At 37.2% G+C, this 23,097-nt stretch overlaps 1 protein-coding gene across 1 annotated transcript in view; it reads right to left on the bottom strand.

The window, feature by feature from the left end:
* The window catches only part of LOC117323234, a 53,061-nt gene extending 32,538 nt beyond the window's left edge, over positions 1 to 20,523 (bottom strand). Inside the window, 2 exon segments of the mRNA XM_033878302.1 lie at positions 1,618 to 2,588; positions 19,980 to 20,523. Of these exon segments, the coding sequence (XP_033734193.1) occupies positions 1,618 to 2,588; positions 19,980 to 20,223 (1,215 nt within the window). The 5' untranslated portion in view covers positions 20,224 to 20,523.
* Positions 20,524 to 23,097: the final 2,574 nt, after the last annotated feature.

The following is a 23,097-nucleotide window of genomic DNA, read 5'->3' on the forward strand; positions in this document are numbered from 1 at the left end:
TACAATTTATACTGAATTAATCCAAATGAAGACAGCTTGTCCCATTTATCTAAAAAGTCAATTTCAATATTTAGAATATTGGATCTACTTTTCAGAGTGACAAATTATGCATGATCGTGTGTAGGATATAGCTACAGAAATTTAAGCTGGGGACATATATTTTGGCAAGAATTCAACTCACTCCAAGTTTCTACATTCTAGTTCACATACTTCAAATTCAAGAGGATTTCAGCAAAAAAAAAAAAAAAGAAGGAAAATCTGCATTTTTTTCCACATGTATGAATTCCAGCTCTTTGTGGCATTCATGGGCATATGTTGACCAATCTACATATGTATATGTGTGTGTACATTGTGTCTAGTGTATCAGTTTGTTAGAGTAATAGTAACTTAACATTTATTACACGTTTATTACATGAACCAGATCATGATTTTTCATTGAAATGTATCTGGCTATGATGTGTTTATCTGATAAACATTACAGAATAAAACCCGACTGTTGGTGGTCAATGACTGATTATGGTGATGAGGTGTAATATTACGCCTGCTATCACATTTTCTCGCCTCTCCCAGTTAATTAGGTCTCCCTATCTCCAAGAAAGATTCCGACCTTTTTGAGATTTTATGAAGATGAGGTTAGGGGCCTCTTGACATACAAAACGACTTCCTAAGTGAGAACTGAGGACTGTAATTTACAAAAGTCCCCGACCACATCAAATACACCTGGACCTGCTTCACCTGTCTACCTAAGGTAGACTTGTTTAAACTTCAATCTCATATCAAGGTGTGATACATCTCAGCTTTTAATTAGAAACAGATCAAGCTTATAAGAACTCACTGAACAATTTTTTATGACATTTTATCGGAAGTTAAACAGAAATTTGAGTTAAAAGTATTATTTTTCTCAAGGAAATTTTGCATTTCAAATGTTCAAGTCACCATTAAAAACACATAAATAATGAGTCCCACCATTTTCTACTGTCTGCAGGCCTTGAAACGTTATTAATTTTTTCCTGTTTGGCTTAGTAATTTCCTCAAAAGGAAAAGACAATTATAGCTTGTGGGTAAGTTCGATCATTTTGAAGTTAATACCAGTAATGTTTCGAAGAAATAATGAAGTATAAAACCCCGAGACCTTTTGTACATCTATAAGATCTACCATTGCCATAAAAATAACTGATGTTTCCAGATTTCCCACTAACATGGATTTGTTTGGGTTCATACATGATTTGATTTCCCTACCAACATTTGGACAGACATTAGGGTTGGGTGATTAATATAGGGAATTTCATTCAGAAATCTGGACAGACATTTGGGTTGGGTGATTAATATAGGGAATTTCATTCAGAAATCTGGATAGACATTTGGGTTGGGTGAATAATATAGGGAAATTTCATTTAGAAATCTGGACAGACATTTGGGTTGAGTGATTAATATAGGGAATTTCCTTAAGAAATCTGGACAGACATTTGGGTTGGGTGATTAATATAGGGAATTTCATTTAGAAATCTGGACAGACATTTGGGTTGGGTGATTAATATAGGGAATTTCATTTAGAAATCTGGACAGACATTTGGGTAGGGTGATTCAATACCAGAACCTGGAAGTAAAAGAACTTACATCAATGATTTCCTTGAGGTATGTAACATAGATTCGCTCTGTTTCCACAATCTCTGTCACCACCCTCTGGACGTATGTGACATATTTAGACGGACTTGTGCTGTCCCGGCGATTAAAAGAGTGAGACGAGCGAGGAGTGACTCCTGGGCTAATCCCAGCCACAGGCGAATCACTCGCTCCCGGAGTCACTGAGGGAACCGATGGGGTGACATTTATACTATTTGAAGTCCTCTGTGATTCCTGATGTGGACTTGATGCCTTGACGTTATATTGGTTGTTATGGCAACTGTCACTATGAGCTGTTTCCTTTTCCTTGGCCCCAGAATTGTTTCTATGAATTTCCAGATCATTGTTTTCTGAAGATTGACTAGTATTAGACTGAGTGCTAGAAGACGACACAGCACTGATAGATGACTGGACGCTACCAGACGACAGGATGCTGGCTGACGAGTGAACACTAGCCGCAGAATGGTCGTATTTTTTCGAGCTTTCACTATCGGTGTCAACTGACATGTCATCCTCAGTGGCTCCGTTTGGTACATCATCGTCTATATACATCAACTGGTCCAGCTTTTCCATGTCACCGCGTCCTAACGTCACCGGGTCACACTCGCATAAGTTTGGTCGTTTTCGAATGTGACGTGGAAGTGAGGACGACGAGGAAGAGGATACTGAACTAATACTGAGAGGACGCTTCTTGCTGTCGTTAAGATCATTGCTATGTCCAGTACCATCACCATGACAACCGTTCACCTCACATGTTGTATCCCCACAATCTAGTTTGATCAATGGAGGAATTCGTGATGTATCCTCCTGATTGGAGGAATTGCTGTCTGATAGATTATTTTGATTGGTCGGAGAAGATGTGGCTTGGTCACTTGATTGGTCTCCCACATTTTGTGTTGATTTATTGGCTAAAGCAATACTATCATATAGTGACAGGAGTGATGGTGCCAAGTCGAGGGACGAACCTGAAACATCAACAAATATACTGTTAGAATCACAGGAAAAGGTAAACTTATTGTAACAGAAACAAAAGTAAACAAATCTGTCTGATCTGAAAATTTTTCTTCAGGTATTTGGATTATGCAGGTATTCATTATATATAAAGATGTATTCAGTAGAATATAGCTAATGGAAAATTCTATCATTTAATGTGAATTGTTAACTAATAAAAAAAAGCTCCAACAGCTCTATAAAGTCAATAATACTATACTCATACAGAGAATCTGAAGCCTTCTACCATTGAGCCATACATGGTAAATTAGTTACCTGGCAAATGTACAGTATAATACCTGTATACCTGTAGTGCTATAGAAACAGCATCATGTATTATGTATACATCAAAGGTATTGGACACCTGAGGATAATGTCTGATTAGGATAGCGTAAGGTCTAACTGATTCTGTGTAACGGCTTACCTGTTGTGCAACATGTTAATTTGTCTACTCACATAAAACAATTGATATTAATTAAGTCATATTTAAGCTAACCAGGTTTACAGAATACACAGGTTTACATATAAATGTATGAAGTGTAACCTAGCTGATGATCCAATTTATACAGGTGTCCAGATTACACAGGTCCAGTTCACATAGAATTAAGTGTAACCTAGCTGATGGTCAGATTTATACAGGTGTCCAGATTACACAGGTCCAGTTCACATAGAATTCAGTGTAACCTGGCTGATGGTCCGATTTATACAGGTGTCCAGATTACACAGGTTCAGTTTACATAGAAATGATTTCTTCTGCTTTGAATCGAATGTCTAATACTCAATACTAGTACAATATACATCTGTGACTCATACAAATACTAGATACCTCAACCTCAACTTTAAATAACACTGGTGTTACAACTCCACCAAACCCAGGACTCCTATTAGATCCCCTCACTTCCTTCTTCTCTGCAAGATTTATACTGGAAATGTGTTTAGATCATTCCTATTGTCATCATTTTAGCCAGGAAGTCAGTGCTCTAGATCTGACTTTAAAGGACCACTAATAAATTGTTCTGCTGATGTATTCAAAACTTATTAAAGTTTGAAAATAACCATTTTTTGGAAAAAGTAAAAGTAACATAAATCAACAGCCAGTGTTCCTCATTTGAATTTGATTGACAAGATTTTTGGAGTTATGATGTTTATAGAACCTGTCGATAAATATTTACTGGTGTATACAGAGGCTAGGGTAGTACCATATGTCCCAGGACAGGGTGATGGAATCCACAGCCAGGCCTGGCCCCAGGGTAACCCCTACACAAAGCCTAACAGTAAATGTAGCCTGTCATCTCTATCATAATTGAGAAACATCTCCCCGGAATCAACATCAGCATATAACACAGTCATGTTTATTCTATTAAGGGTTATGTAGGAACCTTATGGCAGTCTCACCTGTGAGAAATAGTTCTTCATTATTTACACTGAAATGTTTTCCTGCTATGAATTTATACACTAACTAGCATATTCATGCAATTAACGCCCCGATGTTATGATGGTTTTCCTAAAAAACAGGTCTATATCATATCTGAAGAGTTACTCATGACAATATGTATCCTGAAGTTAACCAAGAGGCCCAACTATCCTGTGTAGCTTTCCTACAATGTTTCCTGAAGTTAACCAAGAGGCCCAACTGTCCTGTGTAGCTTTCCTACAATGCTTCCTGAAGTTAATCAAGAGGCCCAACTGTCCTGTGTAGCTTTCCTACAATGCTTCCTGAAGTTAATCAAGAGGTCCAACTGTCCTGTGTAGCTTTCCTACAATGTTTCCTGAGAAAGACAGTTTACCCTGACTATAATCCAAGTTTAAGAGATTTTTCTGTAAGTTATAACCATAGGAGAGTTCTACTTCAGAGTAATGGCTTTTATCATAGAGTTATCTCCCCTCTCTATATAGAAGCAAAACCCAACACTTTTTTTCTGGCCCAGATTTGCCTCCCCTTTTCAATGAATTCTCAAAATTATATACAGAGGAGCCCACTTATTTGCATATCGGTTATTTGAATATCCCGCTTATTTGCATAAAATTCTCAGGTCCCGATTTTCTTCCTCTTTATCTTTGTATTTCAATCCCGTGTATTTGCATCGACTAAAACACCGACTCCCACTTATATGCATATAAAAATTCCAAAAAATCGAAATATTTTAATTGATTTTAGGGTATTTTTGTGATTTTCCCGTAATAAAAGTTTTATGAAATGTGTTTTAACTTACATATTGATTCGACACGATATACAACGTTATCTAATCATTGGTTCACACTCCGTCATTACAGGTTACGTTCGATGCATCGAAATCGACATTTAGTTATTATCCAGACCATATCAGTAGCACTGTGCAGAAGAATTACTGAATATAATTGTATATGCCTCATCTTTTGATGATCTTGTTTATTTATTATAGCATCGATCCAAACCTGTGTTCTGTGCACTTGAACACTCGCTGAGACAGGTTGCGATCGCCATGATTGTTTACTAGGCGCGTTGCATTGTGGGGGCATATGTGTAATGAACGACAACTCTTTTTGTGTGTGCGCCATTTTCCAAAACAAACCCAAACAGCAATACACATGTCACGGTCATTTAAGACAGTCTATTGCTTCAGCAGTTCATCATCTATGATCAAACAACTAATATACTCATAGCAGGAACACAACGCATCTCGAGACGATAATAAATGTTAATTGAAACGATGACATTGTACATCGTAGTGCCAACCCACGTGTGTATGACCGATATCGGACCCAGAGTGACAAGTAGTAAATAATGAAGTGTATGCAAATATTTTTATGTGTACATTTATAAAGAATAACAACCCATGTATTTCGTATTTACTCTTATATTTTATATTTTTAATGCAAATAACGTAAACAATCATATAGCGCCCATTTTGAGTACCTACCTGACGATCTACACGTGTATAAGAGGGGCCAAAACCCAACTCCGCCTATACGAATACTCCGGTTATTTGCATATTTTGTCATGGAAAAAGGGCTATGCAAATAAGCGGGTTGCTCTGTATATGATAAGGGAGTAATATATTGGCAGTGACTAAGTTTAAGTTTGCACCCCCCCCCCCCCCTCCCCCTTTTTTTAAATTTTTATTTTATGTAAAATGTTTAATCTAAGGTTGTGATTGTTCTAAAGATGAAGACTTTTATTTATATTGATGAATCATGTTTCTGAAGATTCCAGTTATAACACAAGTAGATTAACAGATAGTTGGTAAGGTGTCAAATATAGCCAAAGGATAGCATTACTCCTAGTTTCAGCTGATAACCTTTGACACCCTGACAAAGTCCCTTTAAAAATCAAGGATTCCGATTTCATATGAAAATATCAAAGCTCAGTTTAATGTGTCTGTGTGGCTACATTAATACAACAATACCATTGTCTACCCTTAAACAAACTTCCTCTGCAATCAAAATATACTTTTTTTAAATTAATTTTAGTGAACAATAACATTGTACTTCCTCTATGAAATGATGACAGACACAATGCCAGTCAAAATAAACCGATTATGTCCACTACAACAGAAGTCTGGAATAACCGCACCAGCTCCCATATATATTTAACAGCAACATAAGGCAATTTAGCCTTTTGATAAATATTGAAATATTTAATTGCCAGTATTGATTCTGCAGTCAATAAATATCAAAATGTTTTAAAAAAACAATCTGTAACAACTAAATTCTAAATGTGTTTCATTTTCTTCATGGCCCTAAATGACCTCTCAATTATTGATGAGCCACGAAATAAAAAAGAATTTACATGGAAACCTGTGGTTAAAGATAATCTGATATAAAAACTAGAGTATATAATAACACTAATGAAGATGTCACAGATTGTCATCACTTCCATCATCACTGACTATTTATATATTTTACCAACACGAAGCACAAACCGACCAACTTCTGTTAAAATAAATATCTGAACATGTTCTGATCATCAGATGACATATCAGTCACCAATTTTAACTCCTATCGACACGTACTTGGACCAAACTCATGTAAGTAAATACAATCTCAATGAAATATCTTAAAATATTTTACTTATCTCTCGTCCCATCAACAGGAAACAAGCTGAATACTTTCTTTATCCTATTTTTTATTGTGCAATCAACTTCCTGTTTCTGTAGCTAATGATGAAGATCATAATTCAAACAAACTGCTGTTGATGATGAAATGTGTTATTGGTGTTGTTACAGAGAGCTCTCCCAACAAAGATGATTGTCATCACCCCTCCCCCAAGGACTGACTCACTGATATCCCCCTCCCCCAGGGACTCACTGACTGATATCCCCCTTTCCACATCCCACACCCTAGGATAGCCCCAATCCCCCTTCCCCCTAGATACTAAATCTGTCTACTTCCCCCTGGACTGTCCGATTCCCCTTCCACTCCTCCTTGGACAGTTTGACTGCCCCCCCCCCCCCCCCCCCCCTTCCCAACCAAAGACAGCCTGACAGCTATCCCACTTTTCCACCACACACTCCCTTTTCCCCCCTCCCTGGACAGTCTGGCTGCTCCCCCCCCCCCCCCCCCCCCCCCCCCCAGGACAGCTTGATTTCCCTCCCCCTCCCTACCCCAGGACTACCCCAGGACGGCCTGCAGCTAGTTATCCTCCCCCCATCCCCCCAGTACATTATCTCCTACTTGTATAAGAACATCATTCTTTGTCTCCTTGACTCTCCCGACAGATCTGAGGGCCTGAGTCCCTGATTACAGGGCAACACAATACCGCGGCCTGCCTTGTTATCATGTTCTTTCCCTTGTTAAAATCGGATTACATTACTGGTATGATCAAGATTTATTTCACACAGAATGTGAATGAAGGGCAGATATTTCTTCTGCAGATTGTTTTCAATGGTGATGAAGGTATTAGAAGTTCAGAAGAAACAGTTGGTGAAGATAAAGATAGGCAGGAAGTTGGGTAATGGTAGACTTTTATAAGAGATGAATTTATTAGAATAAATGTGGTGTGGTTGGGATTTGACAGGACAGACAGATAGATGGATGGGAGATATTTCAATTTGATGCAACTTTATTATGGAGTTGAACTTTATAAAATAAATGTGATGCATAATTACGGTACAATTAAAGGGGACGGGAGGCTAGGGATTGGAGCTGTAATTTCATAGAGGATGAACAGGGCCAGATTTTGTGTGGGAGGCATCACCCCCCCCCCCCCCCCCCCCCCCCCCCCCCACCTGAATAAAATCAGATATCAATATGATGTTATGACCTCTGTTTCAGTACAGTAGAACTGTTACCCAACATTGTCTGCCATTCAAACCAAAGACAAAAAATACCTCATCAACTTACACAATTTGGTGCCAAAATATAAATGTTGACCCCTGTGACCCTTTATAGTATTTGTTTGACACCTTTGACTCTCTTTAGTATCTTGAAAATTTCATCAAATACCCATTTGGCATCTAAAAGATTTGAGCTATGGTATCCCAACAATGCACCCAATGACCTTTTCCTGCACTTTGAAAAGCTAATCATACAGATTAGTATAGAAGCAATGCTCACAGCTATATAGCTTCAAACATCAAAGTAAGTCATTTACGATTATAGTATATCAATGTCAGCTTCAAACAAAAAACATATCGTCTTTGTATAGCCTCTATGTGCTGTGTTCCTTTAATCTTTCCTCTCAGCAACAAAAAACATTACAGTTCTCATCAGGATAAGAAAACCTGCAGTGGTCTTTCAAGTTAAAATACCAGAAAATGTTGCAGTATTCAAAGAGTTTATTACAAAAAAGTGGCTCCAAAAGTATGAATGTTGGCTTTTTCACTGTCGTCATAGCAACTAGAGTTACCCCCACCTTGATAGCAACACGGTCTGTAATGTTGACCTCTGACCTTCTAGAGTAGTAAAACTTGCAATTCAATGCTACAACTTATCAATGTAAGTCCAATATCAGTGTTAACTATGAAACACTTAATCAAATTCTGTCAATTGTATAAGATGTATTTACCCTGTAATAAGCCCAGGAGGCCGACACATAAACTTACTCAAAGTAGGGGTGGGCTTATTGTAGGACAAGGAAGTAACATTTTTATTGATCTGCAATAGCTGGGCTTGTTATCAGATTTGGGCTCATACTGCCAGATAATAGATAAATGATTATTCCCAATTGTCAGATTTCATTCCTCTAATATCCCCCAACTCCTGCCCCATTGGTTTCTTTTACAAACGTATACAATTCATTGTCATTGAAATTGGGTAAGAACTAATGATACATTTTTGCAGATTTTAAAATTATCCCGCTTATTTTCCTATTTAGAGCAACCCTCGAAACAAAAACCTTTCCACCAACACTTTGGACGTAATATCGACTAGATCCACCTTGCACGTCAAACATTACGTCATGAAGTCTTCCCAGAGTTGAACAACAGATTGCCTCATCCTTTCACCGAGAACTGATCCACTGATAGGTCACACTGATAACAGTCGACACACTGCCAGAAATACCATGTCTAATGTCCCAGAAATACCATGTCTAATGTCCGTTATGTCTGTTGTACACCATTCTACCAGTTTAAAACCAAAAAAATATACCTGGTGAATGTAGTACAACTGTAGGGTGACCTACCAGCTGACTTGTCCATACATTGATAGTTTGTTTGACATCGTTACTTTATTAGGACTACAGACAGATGTTTATTCCCTTAACCTGTCGATTTGTTCTTCACTGATTGGAAATAAGTCAATTATATTGTACAACACATACCATAGAAACTATGTATGACCAACACCATTTTAACCTTTTAATTTATAACACTATAACTCTGATCAGTATAACCAATACCGTTTTAACCTTTCAATTTATAACACTATAACTCTGATCAGTATAACCAACACCGTTTTAACCTTACAATTTATAACACTATAACTCTGATCAGTATAACCAATACCGTTTTAACCTTTCAATTTATAACACTATAACTCTGATCAGTATAACCAACACCGTTTTAACCTTTCAATTTATAACACTATAACTCTGATCAGTATAACCAATACCGTTTTAACCTTTCAATTTATAACACTATAACTCTGATCAGTATAACCAACACCATTTTAGCCTTTCAATTTATAACACTATAACTCTGATCAGTATAACCAATACCGTTTTTAACATCACTATAAATACAGTTTACGGTATATAGAGAGATGATATACAGTAAGATGTTCAATGTCTAGTATACACAGGTTAACATACCAGTTAACATCTTTAAGATTCAGAATACAGAGTTTTAATACAATATACAGATTCATTATATATAGAGAGAGAGAGATATATACAGTAAGATGTTCAATGTATAGTATACACAGTGTCTGTATTATTAGGAGTACACATTCAACAGGTTCCGTTGAACTATAACCATGATAACCACTATCCTGACAAAACTCCACATGAAATCAACACAATGAATCAGTTATTCAACAGTTTTCAGTGACTGATCGTGAAAAGTGTATCTATTTTAGTAAGAGATTAGAATAAAAAGTTGCGGGGGTTCTGTCAACTCCCCAGGGGCCTGGTTTTTCTCAGTGTGTATTGGGTCAAGAGTTTATCTGATCCTGACTCAAAGAACATCCTTACCATGAATCAAATCACCCTTACACTGAACCATTTTGGGGGAAGGTTTATCGCTATGAGGTTACAACTCAGAAAGCTAAAACATATCATAGAGGAAATTAGTCAGAGATTTGTAAAAATGATAAAAATCAAGTTATTTATGGCATTTTAGAATCTCAAAATAAGTCATGATTCTGCTGCACAACAGGAAACCTTGGTGAAATTTATAGCCCAGCTTTGAGTTTGTTCTTTATATATATACCACTTCTGTTAGCACCCATCATCAACAAGAAACTCCGGAGAGAAACATGAAGCTTAAAGGGGAACATCTTCACGAAAACTATAAAACATATGTTAGAATTTTATAAGTATCAATACTTGTAAAACTGAGAGGACATGCCGTTCTCTAGTCGTAACACTTAAAGTTTTATTCCCTGGTCAATAAAATGTTTAAAAGAGAATTCTATATCTATTCAGTTAAAGACATTCTCTACACAGGTTATATTCTGTACAACACATGTTTTGAGATATCAAATACATTGAACGTCCAAGTTATAACAATAAAGCTGTGAGATTTTCTTTTCTTTACCAACACTTGTAGAATCTAACACCATCTGGCAGTTTAAAACCTTTATTGGCTGATGGGCTGTTAATTTCACAAAAATCAACCATCCGAAAATATACCTGGTGATTATAAGGCATGCTGCACAGTGGCAGAAATCTAAACGGGACAACCTTATACTTTATATGAAGTTAAAAAGCTTCTAACAGAGTGAGTCTGATCAAGTCATGATCAGCTGACTGTCCCTGGGGTCAGACACAAAAACGACAGTAACACAAAGAAAACTTTTAAAAACACTCTACCCCGAGTTGACAGGATTTCTTTGTGAGTTTAATCTCCCTGTAAGTTGTTTTAATAAGAATTCTTATCTACTGTAATATCGGCTTCGTCTTGCATAATGTTACAGGTATATGTAAGTAAATGTTCTGACCCAAAGTTTATAAACAGACTTTCCTGTAGACCAGACAGTAAATCCAGAACAAAAGACACAGAGGCTCTCCAGGCTGACAAACCCACGAGTGGGTTACTGGGCATATTGTACATAGACACGGAGGCTCTCCAGGGTGACAAACCTACGAGTGGGTTACTGGGCATATTGTACGGCGACACGGAGGCTCTCCAGGGTGACAAACCCACGAGTGGGTTACTGGGCATATTGTACATAGACACGGAGGCTCTCCAGGGTGACAAACCTACGAGTGGGTTACTGGGCATATTGTACATAGACACGGAGGCTCTCCAGGGTGACAAACCTACGAGTGGGTTACTGGGCATATTGTACGGAGACACGGAGGCTCTCCAGGGTGACAAACCCACGAGTGGGTTACTGGGCATATTGTACGGAGACACGGAGGCTCTCCAGGGTGACAAACCCACGAGTGGGTTACTGGGCATATTGTACGTAGACACGGAGGCTCTCCAGGGTGACAAACACCCGAGTGGGTTACTGGGCATATTGTAGGTAGACATGGAGGCTCTCCAGGGTGACAAACCCACGAGTGGGTTACTGGGCATATTGTACGTAGACACGGAGGCTCTCCAGGGTGACAAACACCCGAGTGGGTTACTGGGCATATTGTACGTAGACACGGAGGCTCTCCAGGGTGACAAACACCCGAGTGGGTTACTGGGCATATTGTACATTCAGACACAGTACAAGTTATCAGGCAACATTTCAGCTTGGCTACATGTACCACCTACCTACCATCTTAATAATTCTTCATTTCACACAGGTGTAGGACAGAAATAGCTCTTTGTACACAAATTTGGAAAATAAAGAAATTCCACACACTGAGCAGACACCTCAAGGAAATGAATGAACATTAAATTGACAAAGCCTTAAATGATTATGTACCTGAAGGTTAAAAACATCCAGGATTTGACTGATTCAAATATCTTTACAGTATTATCTTTGAATCTTAAAATTCAAACTCAAGTTAGAAGTTATAATTCATACCATATTATCACAGGTTACAGTTTTAAACTATGTAGACTTGTGATGATAAATACATGGGTATAAACCATTTCTTTAGTGTTTATAGACAAAATAAAGGTTGTTTATAGTTTATACAACATTTCCCCCTTTGTTATCACATACAGTTGTCTCTATTGATTTGGTGTAAAATGTGACATACCATCCCCTCCAGGGAAAACAAGATTTCTCCACACTGCACAACTATACAGCTATGAGAGCAATGACCCAAAAGTGAACAAGTTTGTCTTATAAAGAATGGATATACCATATAGGTCAATCTAATGGTTTAGGGCTTTAATAGCAGAGACCTACTGTCCATCTAGACAAATCAGCCCCTAACTCTAACCTACAGTCCAAACTGTCCATCCAGAAAAATCAGTCCCTAAATAACTCAAACCTACAGGCCAAACTGTCTATCTAGAGAAATCAGCCCTTAAATAACTCAAACCTACAGGCCAAACTATCTATCTAGAGAAATCAGCCCCTAACTCTAACCTACAGTCCAAACTGTCCATCTAGAGAAATCAGCCCCTAACTCTAACATACAGTCCAAACTGTCTATCTAGAGAAATCAGCCCCTAACTCTAGCCTACAGTCCAAACTGTCTATCTAGAGAAATCAGCCCCTAAATCTAACCTACAGACCAAACTGTCCATCTAGAGAAATCAGCCCCTAACTCTAGCCTGCAGTCCAAACTGTCTATCTAGAGAAATCAGCCCCTAACTCTAACCTACAGTCCAAACTGTCCATCTAGAGAAATCAGCCCTTGAATAACTCAAACCTACAGGTCAAACTGTCTTATCTAGAGAATTCAGCCCCTAACTCTAACCTACAGTCCAAACTGTCCATCTAGAGAAATCAGCCCTTAAATAACTCAAACCTACAGTCCAAACTGTCTAGAGAAATCAGCCCCTAGCTCTAGCCTACAGTCCAAACTGTCTATCTAGAGAAATCAGCCCCTAACCCTAACCTACAGTCCAAACTGTCCATCTAGAGAAATCAGCCCCTAACTCTAGCCTGCAGTCCAAACTGTCCATCTAGAGAAATCAGCCCCTAACTCTAACCTACAGGCCAAACTGTCTATCTAGAGAAATCAGCCCCTTACTCTAACCTACAGGCCAAACTGTCCATCTAGAGAAATCAGCCCCTAACTCTAACCTACAGTCCAAACTATCTATCTAGAGAAATCAGTCCCTGAATAACTTTAACCTACAGTCCAAACTGTCCTTCCAGCGAAATTAACCCTTAAATCTTTACCTATAGGTTAAATCCATATTCCGAGGAATTACTCTTTACTCTAGCCAAACTGACGCACCTTCCAAGGAGTCAATTTTGACATTTACTCTCTGCATGAGAATACAAAGTGATTGTAATTCAATGTTGGCCTAACAAATGATATATATATATATATAGTAGAAATAATGAAAATAACACAGCATTTTCACTAACATTTTCAGGTATATATACATACACAGATTGGTACATACAAATGGCTCTCATTGATGAGCTGAACGAAATGAGTTACTAGGTAATATATCCACGCAAGAAAATCTCTCTGTGGCCAAATCAGTTTATAATGATAATACTGATCTTATAATGATAAAAATGACATCAAAGCAAATCAACAACAACAATGCATTGACAACAACCATTTCATTCTTAGATGAATTGTCGTCAGAGTTCATGCCCAGAATTTAGCTGGCTTTATGAGATTCCTATGGAAAGTTTAATGAGTTCATAACAAGTACATACTACATAACCATCGTGACAGGGATATATATGTGTACAGTGATAAATCACGACTCCTGTTTATCTGTAGTGATTACCTGTGTATTCATAGACAATAAAGACGTAAGTCAATCAGATATCATAGGTGTCAACGGCTGTCCACTTGGGTCAAGCCTATCTGGTCATTACGACTATTAGTCAGTGTATGGGTGACAGCCAACCCAATCAAACATTCAGATTGACCACTGGCTAATCCAAGCATTCACACGATTAACATTTTGTTACATAATCAATAATCATTAACATTCTTGGCACAGACTTAATTTTTCCTGGTCACAATACTCAGAAAGATGGATACAGTGTGTAACACTATAGTTTGTGGTTAGAGTTAAGGCTGTATGCTACCTTACACATTATATTTATAGAGTTAAGGTTGTATGCTACCTTACACATTATATTTGTGGTTAGAGTTAAGGTTGTATGCTACCTTACACATTATATTTGTAGAGTTAAGGTTGTATGCTACCTTACACATTATATTTGTGGTTTGAGTTAAGGCTGTATGCAACCTTACACATTATATTTATAGAGTTAAGGTTGTATGCTACCTTACACATTATATTTATAGAGTTAAGGTTGTATGCTACCTTACACATTATATTTGTAGAGTTAAGGTTGTATGCTACCTTACACATTATATTTATAGAGTTAAGGTTGTATGCTACCTTACACATTATATTTGTGGTTACAATTAAGGCTGTATGCTACCTTACACATTATATTTGTAGAGTTAAGGTTGTATGCTACCTTACACATTATATTTGTAGAGTTAAGGTTGTATGCTACCTTACACATTATATTTGTGGTTACAATTAAGGCTGTATGCTACCTTACACATTATATTTGTAGAGTTAAGGTTGTATGCTACCTTACACATTATATTTGTAGAGTTAAGGTTGTATGCTACCTTACACATTATATTTGTGGTTACAATTAAGGCTGTATGCTACCTTACACATTATATTTGTGGTTGTAGAATTAAGGTTGTATGCTACCTTACACATTATATTTGTAGAGTTAAGGTTGTATGCTACCTTACACATTATATTTATAGAGTTAAGGTTGTATGCTGCCTTACACATTATATTTGTGGTTACAATTAAGGTTGTATGCTACCTTACACATTATATTTGTGGTTGTAGAATTAAGGTTGTATGCTACCTTACACATTATATTTGTAGAGTTAAGGTTGTATGCTACCTTACACATTATATTTATAGAGTTAAGGTTGTATGCTGCCTTACACATTATATTTGTGGTTACAATTAAGGCTGTATGCTACCTTACACATTATATTTGTGGTTTGAGTTAAGGTTGTATGCTACCTTACACATTATATTTATAGAGTTAAGGTTGTATGCTACCTTACACATTATATTTGTGGTTAGAGTTAAGGTTGTATGCTACCTTACACATTATATTTGCGGTTACAATTAAGGTTGTATGCTAACCTACACATTATATTTGTGGTTACAATTAAGGTTGTATGCTACCTTACACATTATATTTGTGGTTATAGAGTTAAGGTTGTATGCTACCTTACACATTATATTTGTGGTTACAATTAGGGCTGTATGCTACCTTACACATTATATTTGTGGTTATAATTAAGGTTGTATGCTACCCTACACATTATATTTGTGGTTATAATTAAGGTTGTATGCTACCTTACACATTATATTTGTGGTTATAATTAAGGTTGTATGCTACCTCACACATTATATTTGTGGTTACAATTAGGGCTGTATGCTACCTTACACATTATATTTGTAGAGTTAAGGTTGTATGCTGCCTTACACATTATATTTGTGGTTACAATCAAGGTTGTATGCTACCTTACACATTATATTTGTGGTTATAGAGTTAAGGTTGTATGCTACCTTACACATTATATTTGTGGTTACAATTAAGGTTGTATGCTACCTTACACATTATATTTGTGGTTAGAATTAAGGCTGTATGCTACCTTACACATTATATTTGTGGTTATAGAGTTAAGGTTGTATGCTACCTTACACATTATATTTGTGGTTAGAATTAAGGCTGTATGCTACCTCACACATTATATTTGTGGTTACAATTAGGGCTGTATGCTACCTTACACATTATATTTGTGGTTACAATTAAGGTTGTATGCTGCCTTACACATTATATTTGTAGTGATAAAAGTTAAAGATGTATGCTTCCTTATTGGAATTTATATTTACATTCTTCAGTGAATGATAAGTTTTAGTCTGATCAATTACTTACAAATGTGATTATGGTCCTGAAATTGACCTAAAACTGTTAACAGTGCCACATTCACAGCTTTACTTTCAAAAATTGCCACGACCAATTATGTGTCGACATCTGCTCATTCATGAATAATAAATATGGTAGGGTATCAAATGTGGTATTGTAGGGGTGGAGGGTTGGGTGGGAATGGTTGGGGGTTTCATTGTTTTCTTCAAGGGGCTTCTGAATCTTGCATAGTTTTGTTATTTTGATATCAAAACTTATATCTTGGCAACAGGTTAAAAAATTGTCAGTTAGTTTTCAGGTAAAAAAACACTCAATATACCATATCTATATATATATATATATATAAATAAAGTCTTTTAAGCATTAAATCCATTTCCATATACATTAAAAACATTAAAAAACTATATTTTTTTCATTAACCATACCTACTCTAGAATTAAAATGTCACTTGTAGAGTATGATATGATGTGGTGTTGAAGGTATTTGTGATAATTGATGGAGAGTAATCTATATATTATACAGCTATTGCCTTATAATTAGCCTGACCGCATTCAAGATAAATCGGTATGATTACCCCACATTTGATTTCACTGCTTGAGAATGTCTCAGCATAAAGCAGGTAATTTAATCTGCCAGGTGTCCTGGTGAAATAGTGTGAGAGTAATGGAGGATGATGTACTGGTGAAATTGATATGGTAAGATTGCCGAGTGATGATGAGGACCCATCAACTATATATACATAGTCCCCAGGCATAAATGATATACTGACACCAGACCAGTGAAAAAATGTGACTAGCTCATCAAGTGTCCTGGTGACCTTGACAATCCAGAGATTTTCTACCTATATATTGGTATAAACCTGTCTATTACTTCTACATACCTGTGTATTGTTACCTGTCCATACCTGTGTATTGTTTCCTGTACATACCTGCGTAGTATTACCTGTATATACCTGTGTAGTATTACCTGTACATACCTGTGTAGTCTTACCTGTGTAGTGTTACCTGCATATACCTGTGTATTGTTACCTGTACATACCTGTGTATTGTTACCTGTACATACCTGTGTATTATTACCTGTATATACCTGTGTAGTGTTACCTGTACATACCTGTGTAGTGTTACCTGTACATACCTGTGTAGTGTTACCTGTATATACCTGTGTAGTGTTACCTGTGTAGTGTTACCTGCATATACCTGTGTATTGTTACCTGTACATACCTGTGTAGCGTTACTTGTGTAGTGTTACCTGTATATACCTGTGTAGTGTTACCTGTGTATTGTTACCTGTATATACCTGTGTGGTGTTACCTGTATATACCTGTGTAGTGTTACCTGTATATACCTGTGTAGTGTTACCTGTATATACCTGTGTAGTGTTACCTGTATATACCTGTGTAGTGTTATCTGTATATACCTGTGTAGTGTTACCTGTGTAGTGTTACCTGTTTATATCTGTGTAGTGTTGCCTGTATATACCCGTGTAGACATACATATATGTACCTGTCTATAGTACACACCTGTACATACCTGTCTACAGTACACACCTGTACATACCTGTCTACAGTACACACCTGTACATACCTGTCTACAGTTCACACCTGTACATGTACATACCTGTCTACAGTACACACCTGTACATATATGTCTACAGTACACACCTGTATATGTACCTGTCTACAGTTCACACCTGTACGTACCTGTCTACAGTACACACCTGTACATACCTATCTACAGTACACACCTGTACATACCTGTCCTCAGTACACACCTGTACGTACCTGTCTACAGTACACACCTGTACATACCTGTCTACAGTACACACCTGTATATGTACCTGTCTACAGTTCACACCTGTACATACCTGTCTACAGTACACACCTGTACATACCTATCTACAGTACACACCTGTACATACCTGTCCTCAGTACACACCTGTACATACCTGTCTACAGTACACACCTGTACATACCTGTCTACAGTACACACCTACAGTACACACATGTACATACCTGTCTACAGTACACACCTGTACATACCTGTATACAGTACACACCTGTACATACCTGTATACAGTACACACCTTGCATACCTGTCTACAGTACACATCTGTACATACCTGTCTACAGTACACACCTGTACATACCTGTCTACAGTACACACCTTTACATACCTGTATACAGTACACACCTGTACATACCTGTATACAGTACACACCTTACATACCTGTCTACAGTACACATCTGTACATACCTATCTACAGTACACCCATGTGCATACCTGTCTACAGTACACACCTGTACATACCTGTATACAGTACACACCTGTACATACCTGTATACAGTACACACCTTACATACCTGTCTACAGTACACATCTGTACATACCTGTCCATATTTCACACTTCTACCTATATAAAACTGATCAAACTATCTGCCAAATACAGCATTTTGATTGCTTTGGTATGAATGCTTGTATTTACATTTTGCATGGTAAATAATGATAATAAATAATGTTTAAAAATAACTGACGTTACATTTTCTAGGTGTGTGGACGTTTGGGACCTAACATTTTCTAGGTGTGTGGACGTTTGGGACCTAACATTTTCTAGGTGTGTGGACGTTTGGGACCTAACATTTTCTAGGTGTGTGGACGTTTGGGACCTAGCATTTTCTAGGTGTGTGGACATTTGGGACCTAACATTTTCTAGGTGTGTGGACGTTTGGGACCTAACATTTTCTAGGTGTGTGGATGTTTGGGACCTAACATTTTCTAGGTGTGTGGACGTTTGGGACCTAACATTTTCTAGGTGTGTGGACGTTTGGGACCTAACATTTTCTAGGTGTGTGGACGTTTGGGACCTAACATTTTCTAGGTGTGTGGACGTTTGCACCCGTTTGGGACCTAACATTTTCTAAGTGTGTGGACGTTTGGGACCTAACATTTTCTAGGTGTGTGGACGTTTGGGACCTAACATTTTCTCGGTGTGTGGACGTGTATTTACTGAGGTAGTAGGAAGTCTGGGGACACCACCTGTCTATTGTGACAGCAGACAGGTAGATTACGGAGAGTTAACAGCTAAACAACTTATAACACTCCATTCAAAACGGCTATACGATATGTGTCAAACAGACCTACAGTCTATAGGTATATACATACAGCGGAGAAAAGTCATATCAGAGAATATATATCACCATATTCCTTCTATGTCTGTAATTATGTCTGTATACCTTCTATGTCCATAATCAGAAATTACTCCTTCTATGTCCATAATCAGAAATTATTCCTTCTATGTCTGTAATCAGAGCAGTGATGGCTATACACAATACACATCTATAGAATCCCAACAATTTTTTAACAATTTTAAGTTGTTAGGTAATTGAAATACATGTAATCACAACAAAAATAATGTCATCGTAACCCTTGTCCCAAAGGAAAATTAAAGTGATGGTAATATATATATATAAAATACACAGTCACAGAAATCCTACAATTTTATAAATCTTTGATAACTGAAATCTTCAAGAGAATTTAGATATTCACTAAACTGATGTAGATTTCAATGTAGAAAACAGCAGTGATTATATATTTATGGAGTGAAATGTTTCAAAAGTGCTAGACTGTCTGTTCCAATCATATTCAAATAAAAAATAAAAAATTCAAAATTGAACATATCATAAACAAATTCAACTTGAATATTTTAAAGATTCATACCAAAAAACTCATCCCAGTGCATAGAAAGGCGTACAAGGGTGGGGTCTGAAGCCTCGCTGGGGGTGGGGCGACCCCTGGCCCCACCTCCCTCCCCCCTCACATGTTTACGGAGATGGGGCTCCTCTCCCTCCCCTGAATCCTCCAATGGACAATCCAGGTCTGCCCTACCCAGGTTCCATAAATCCTCTCGGTATTCCTCAAGTCGAGATTTATAATCCGGACATATCCTTACACCTTTCTTCATCTGTCTGTCTTTCTAGGTAACTATGAAAACTTTTCTGAAATCTTCACGGAATTCCAACAAACATTTTTGCTGTACACACTTGTATCTGTACATCCCAGACGTAGCAGACAACACCTGACTTGCCATTATAACACAACCAGTTCAATATACAAGTGTATCATCCAGAAATATATCCTCTACATTCACAATAATTTTTTAACACAGAAGAGTAAATATTTAGATATGGCCTGGTCCACTAGCTCGCCCAGCGCTGTGTGTATGACTGAGGTACATAGGGCTGTGCTGGTGTGTTATGAATGGAACACCAGTACACCTATAGACAGACAGCAGACACCCTCACACACACTGTCACAGGCCCAGCGCCTCTGTCAGGTACCTCACTCAGGATAGCGCCTCTGTCATGTACCTCACTCAGGATTTTCCATCTAAATTCGACAAACTCTATCAAAACAATTCCATTGAAACCACAAAACTGTATTCAGCTTGTCTGTTTAAAAATTGTAATTTTTTGCAATAAGTCTGCAAGCCTTTGATCTCTTTCCTGTTCCATTATCATTTCATGATCTAGATCTGAACTTGTTGATTAAAAGTTCATATTTTTTATAAAGTTATCAAAATAAAATAAATATCCGACAAGGTAAGAATAGTGCAGTCAAAGGTAAACCTCCAACTATGACTCAACAGCCGAGTGGAGATAAAAAGGGTCGGAGATATTACACATATAGTTACACATATACCGCAGTGATACTAATAATAGTTCTGTCATAATGACTCTAATAATATCGTAATATTCTATGCCATCACAGACTTCTATAAAGCCCACCTACGTGTTTCTTGTTAACTGTAGTCAAGCTTGGTCATGTGGGAGTTACTGGGAGTCCCAGAAAAAAACAGGATATACAGAACTTGATTTAAGGGTATATATAGTACCTTGAATACTGAAATGAATCACATTTCCAATAAACACTTTGATAAGTCGTTTTACAATTAAACACCATATATAGACACAGAAACAAATTAACACATTTAATTTGATCTTGAGACAATTATACAACCTGTATTATACATGTATCTGAAATGGAATATTATAATTTCAGATCACCTTAAGGCAGTATGTTACCTTATAAAGCTGTGTTCAATCTTTATAGGTATTATCTAACTATGTAATTATTTTGTTAAATTGTAGCATTGCATAATATATGTCCTCAATAAGGAAAAAAAAAAATTTGAACAAGCATTCATGAATGGCATTCGACAGATTGCACAGTGTGGAACTTTTCTGCTTATGAGGTTTATATCAATGTTAAATGTAGCATACTCCCTTAATACAAAATTTCACAATAAAGATTATACACAGAAAGATTATGCCCCAGACAAGGTCCCCTGATTAAACAGGAAATAAATATGACATTTACAAACACTTTGAAAAGGTACCTCAATTCAAAATCAACAACAAAAAAGTGTCAACCTTTTAAATTACAATACACAGTGCATTTTAAAAGTGTATAAAGTTCTGTCTAAGACACAAAATGAATTTAAAAGGATTTGCATTATTAAATCAGAAGAAATCCTATTGAAAACATTTACAAAGTTTCACCAAGGAAAGGTTATTTAACAGCAGGCTGTGTTAAAACCTAAAATATCTGTGACAATAACAACAAAAATATGCATACTTTGGTATCAGTACTGTACAGGTAGACTTTCTGTTTTTAGTATCAGTACGGTACAGGTCCACTTTCTGTTTTTAGTATCAGTACTGTACAGGTCCACTTTCTGTTTTTAGTATCAGTACTGTACAGGTCCACTTTCTGTTTTTAGTATCAGTACGGTACAGGTCTGTTTTTAGTATCAGTACGGTTCAGGTCGACTTTCTGTTTTTAGTGTCAGTACTGTACAGGTTGACTTTCTGTTTTTAGTATCAGTACGGTACAGGTTCACTTTCTGTTTTTGGTATCAGTACCGTACAGGTCTGTTTTTGGTATCAGTACGGTACAGGTCCACTTTCTGTTTTTGGTATCAGTACGGTACAGGTCTGTTTTTAGTATCAGTACGGTACAGGTCCACTTTCTGTTTTTGGTATCAGTACGGTACAGGTCCACTTTCTGTTTTTAGTATCAGTATGGTACAGGCCAACTTTCTGTTTTTAGTATCAGTACGGTACAGGTCTCTGTTTTTAGTATCAGTACGGTACAGGTCCACTTTCTGTTTTTGGTATCAGTACGGTACAGGTCCACTTTCTGTTTTTGGTATCAGTACGGTACAGGTCCACTTTCTGTTTTTAGTATCAGTATGGTACAGGCCAACTTTCTGTTTTTAGTATCAGTACGGTACGGGTCTCTGTTTTTAGTATCAGTACGGTACAGGTCCACTTTCTGTTTTTAGTATCAGTATGGTACAGGTTCACTTTCTGTTTTTAGTATCAGTACGGTACAGGTCTCTGTTTTTAGTATCAGTACGGTACAGGTCTCTGTTTTTGGTATCAGTACTGTACAGGTTCACTTTCTGTTTTTAGTATCAGTACGGTACAGGTCAACTTTCTGTTTTTAGTATCAGTACGGTACAGGTCTCTGTTTTTAGTATCAGTACGGTACAGGTCTCTGTTTTTGGTATCAGTACGGTACAGGTCTCTGTTTTTAGTATCAGTACGGTACAGGTCTCTGTTTTTGGTATCAGTACGGTACAGGTCTCTGTTTTTAGTATCAGTACGGTACAGGTCCACTTTCTGTTTTTGGTATGAGTACGGTACAGGTCCACTTTGTTTTTGGTATGAGTACGGTACAGGTCCACTTTGTTTTTGGTATGAGTACGGTAAAGGCCCATTGGTACACTAGTCGGCCACACATACCTCTAATGAAACACATGTTTGTCTGTTTT

The sequence above is a fragment of the Pecten maximus genome, chromosome 3 (assembly GCF_902652985.1).
Source record: "Pecten maximus chromosome 3, xPecMax1.1, whole genome shotgun sequence".
NCBI lineage: Eukaryota > Metazoa > Mollusca > Bivalvia > Pectinida > Pectinidae > Pecten > Pecten maximus.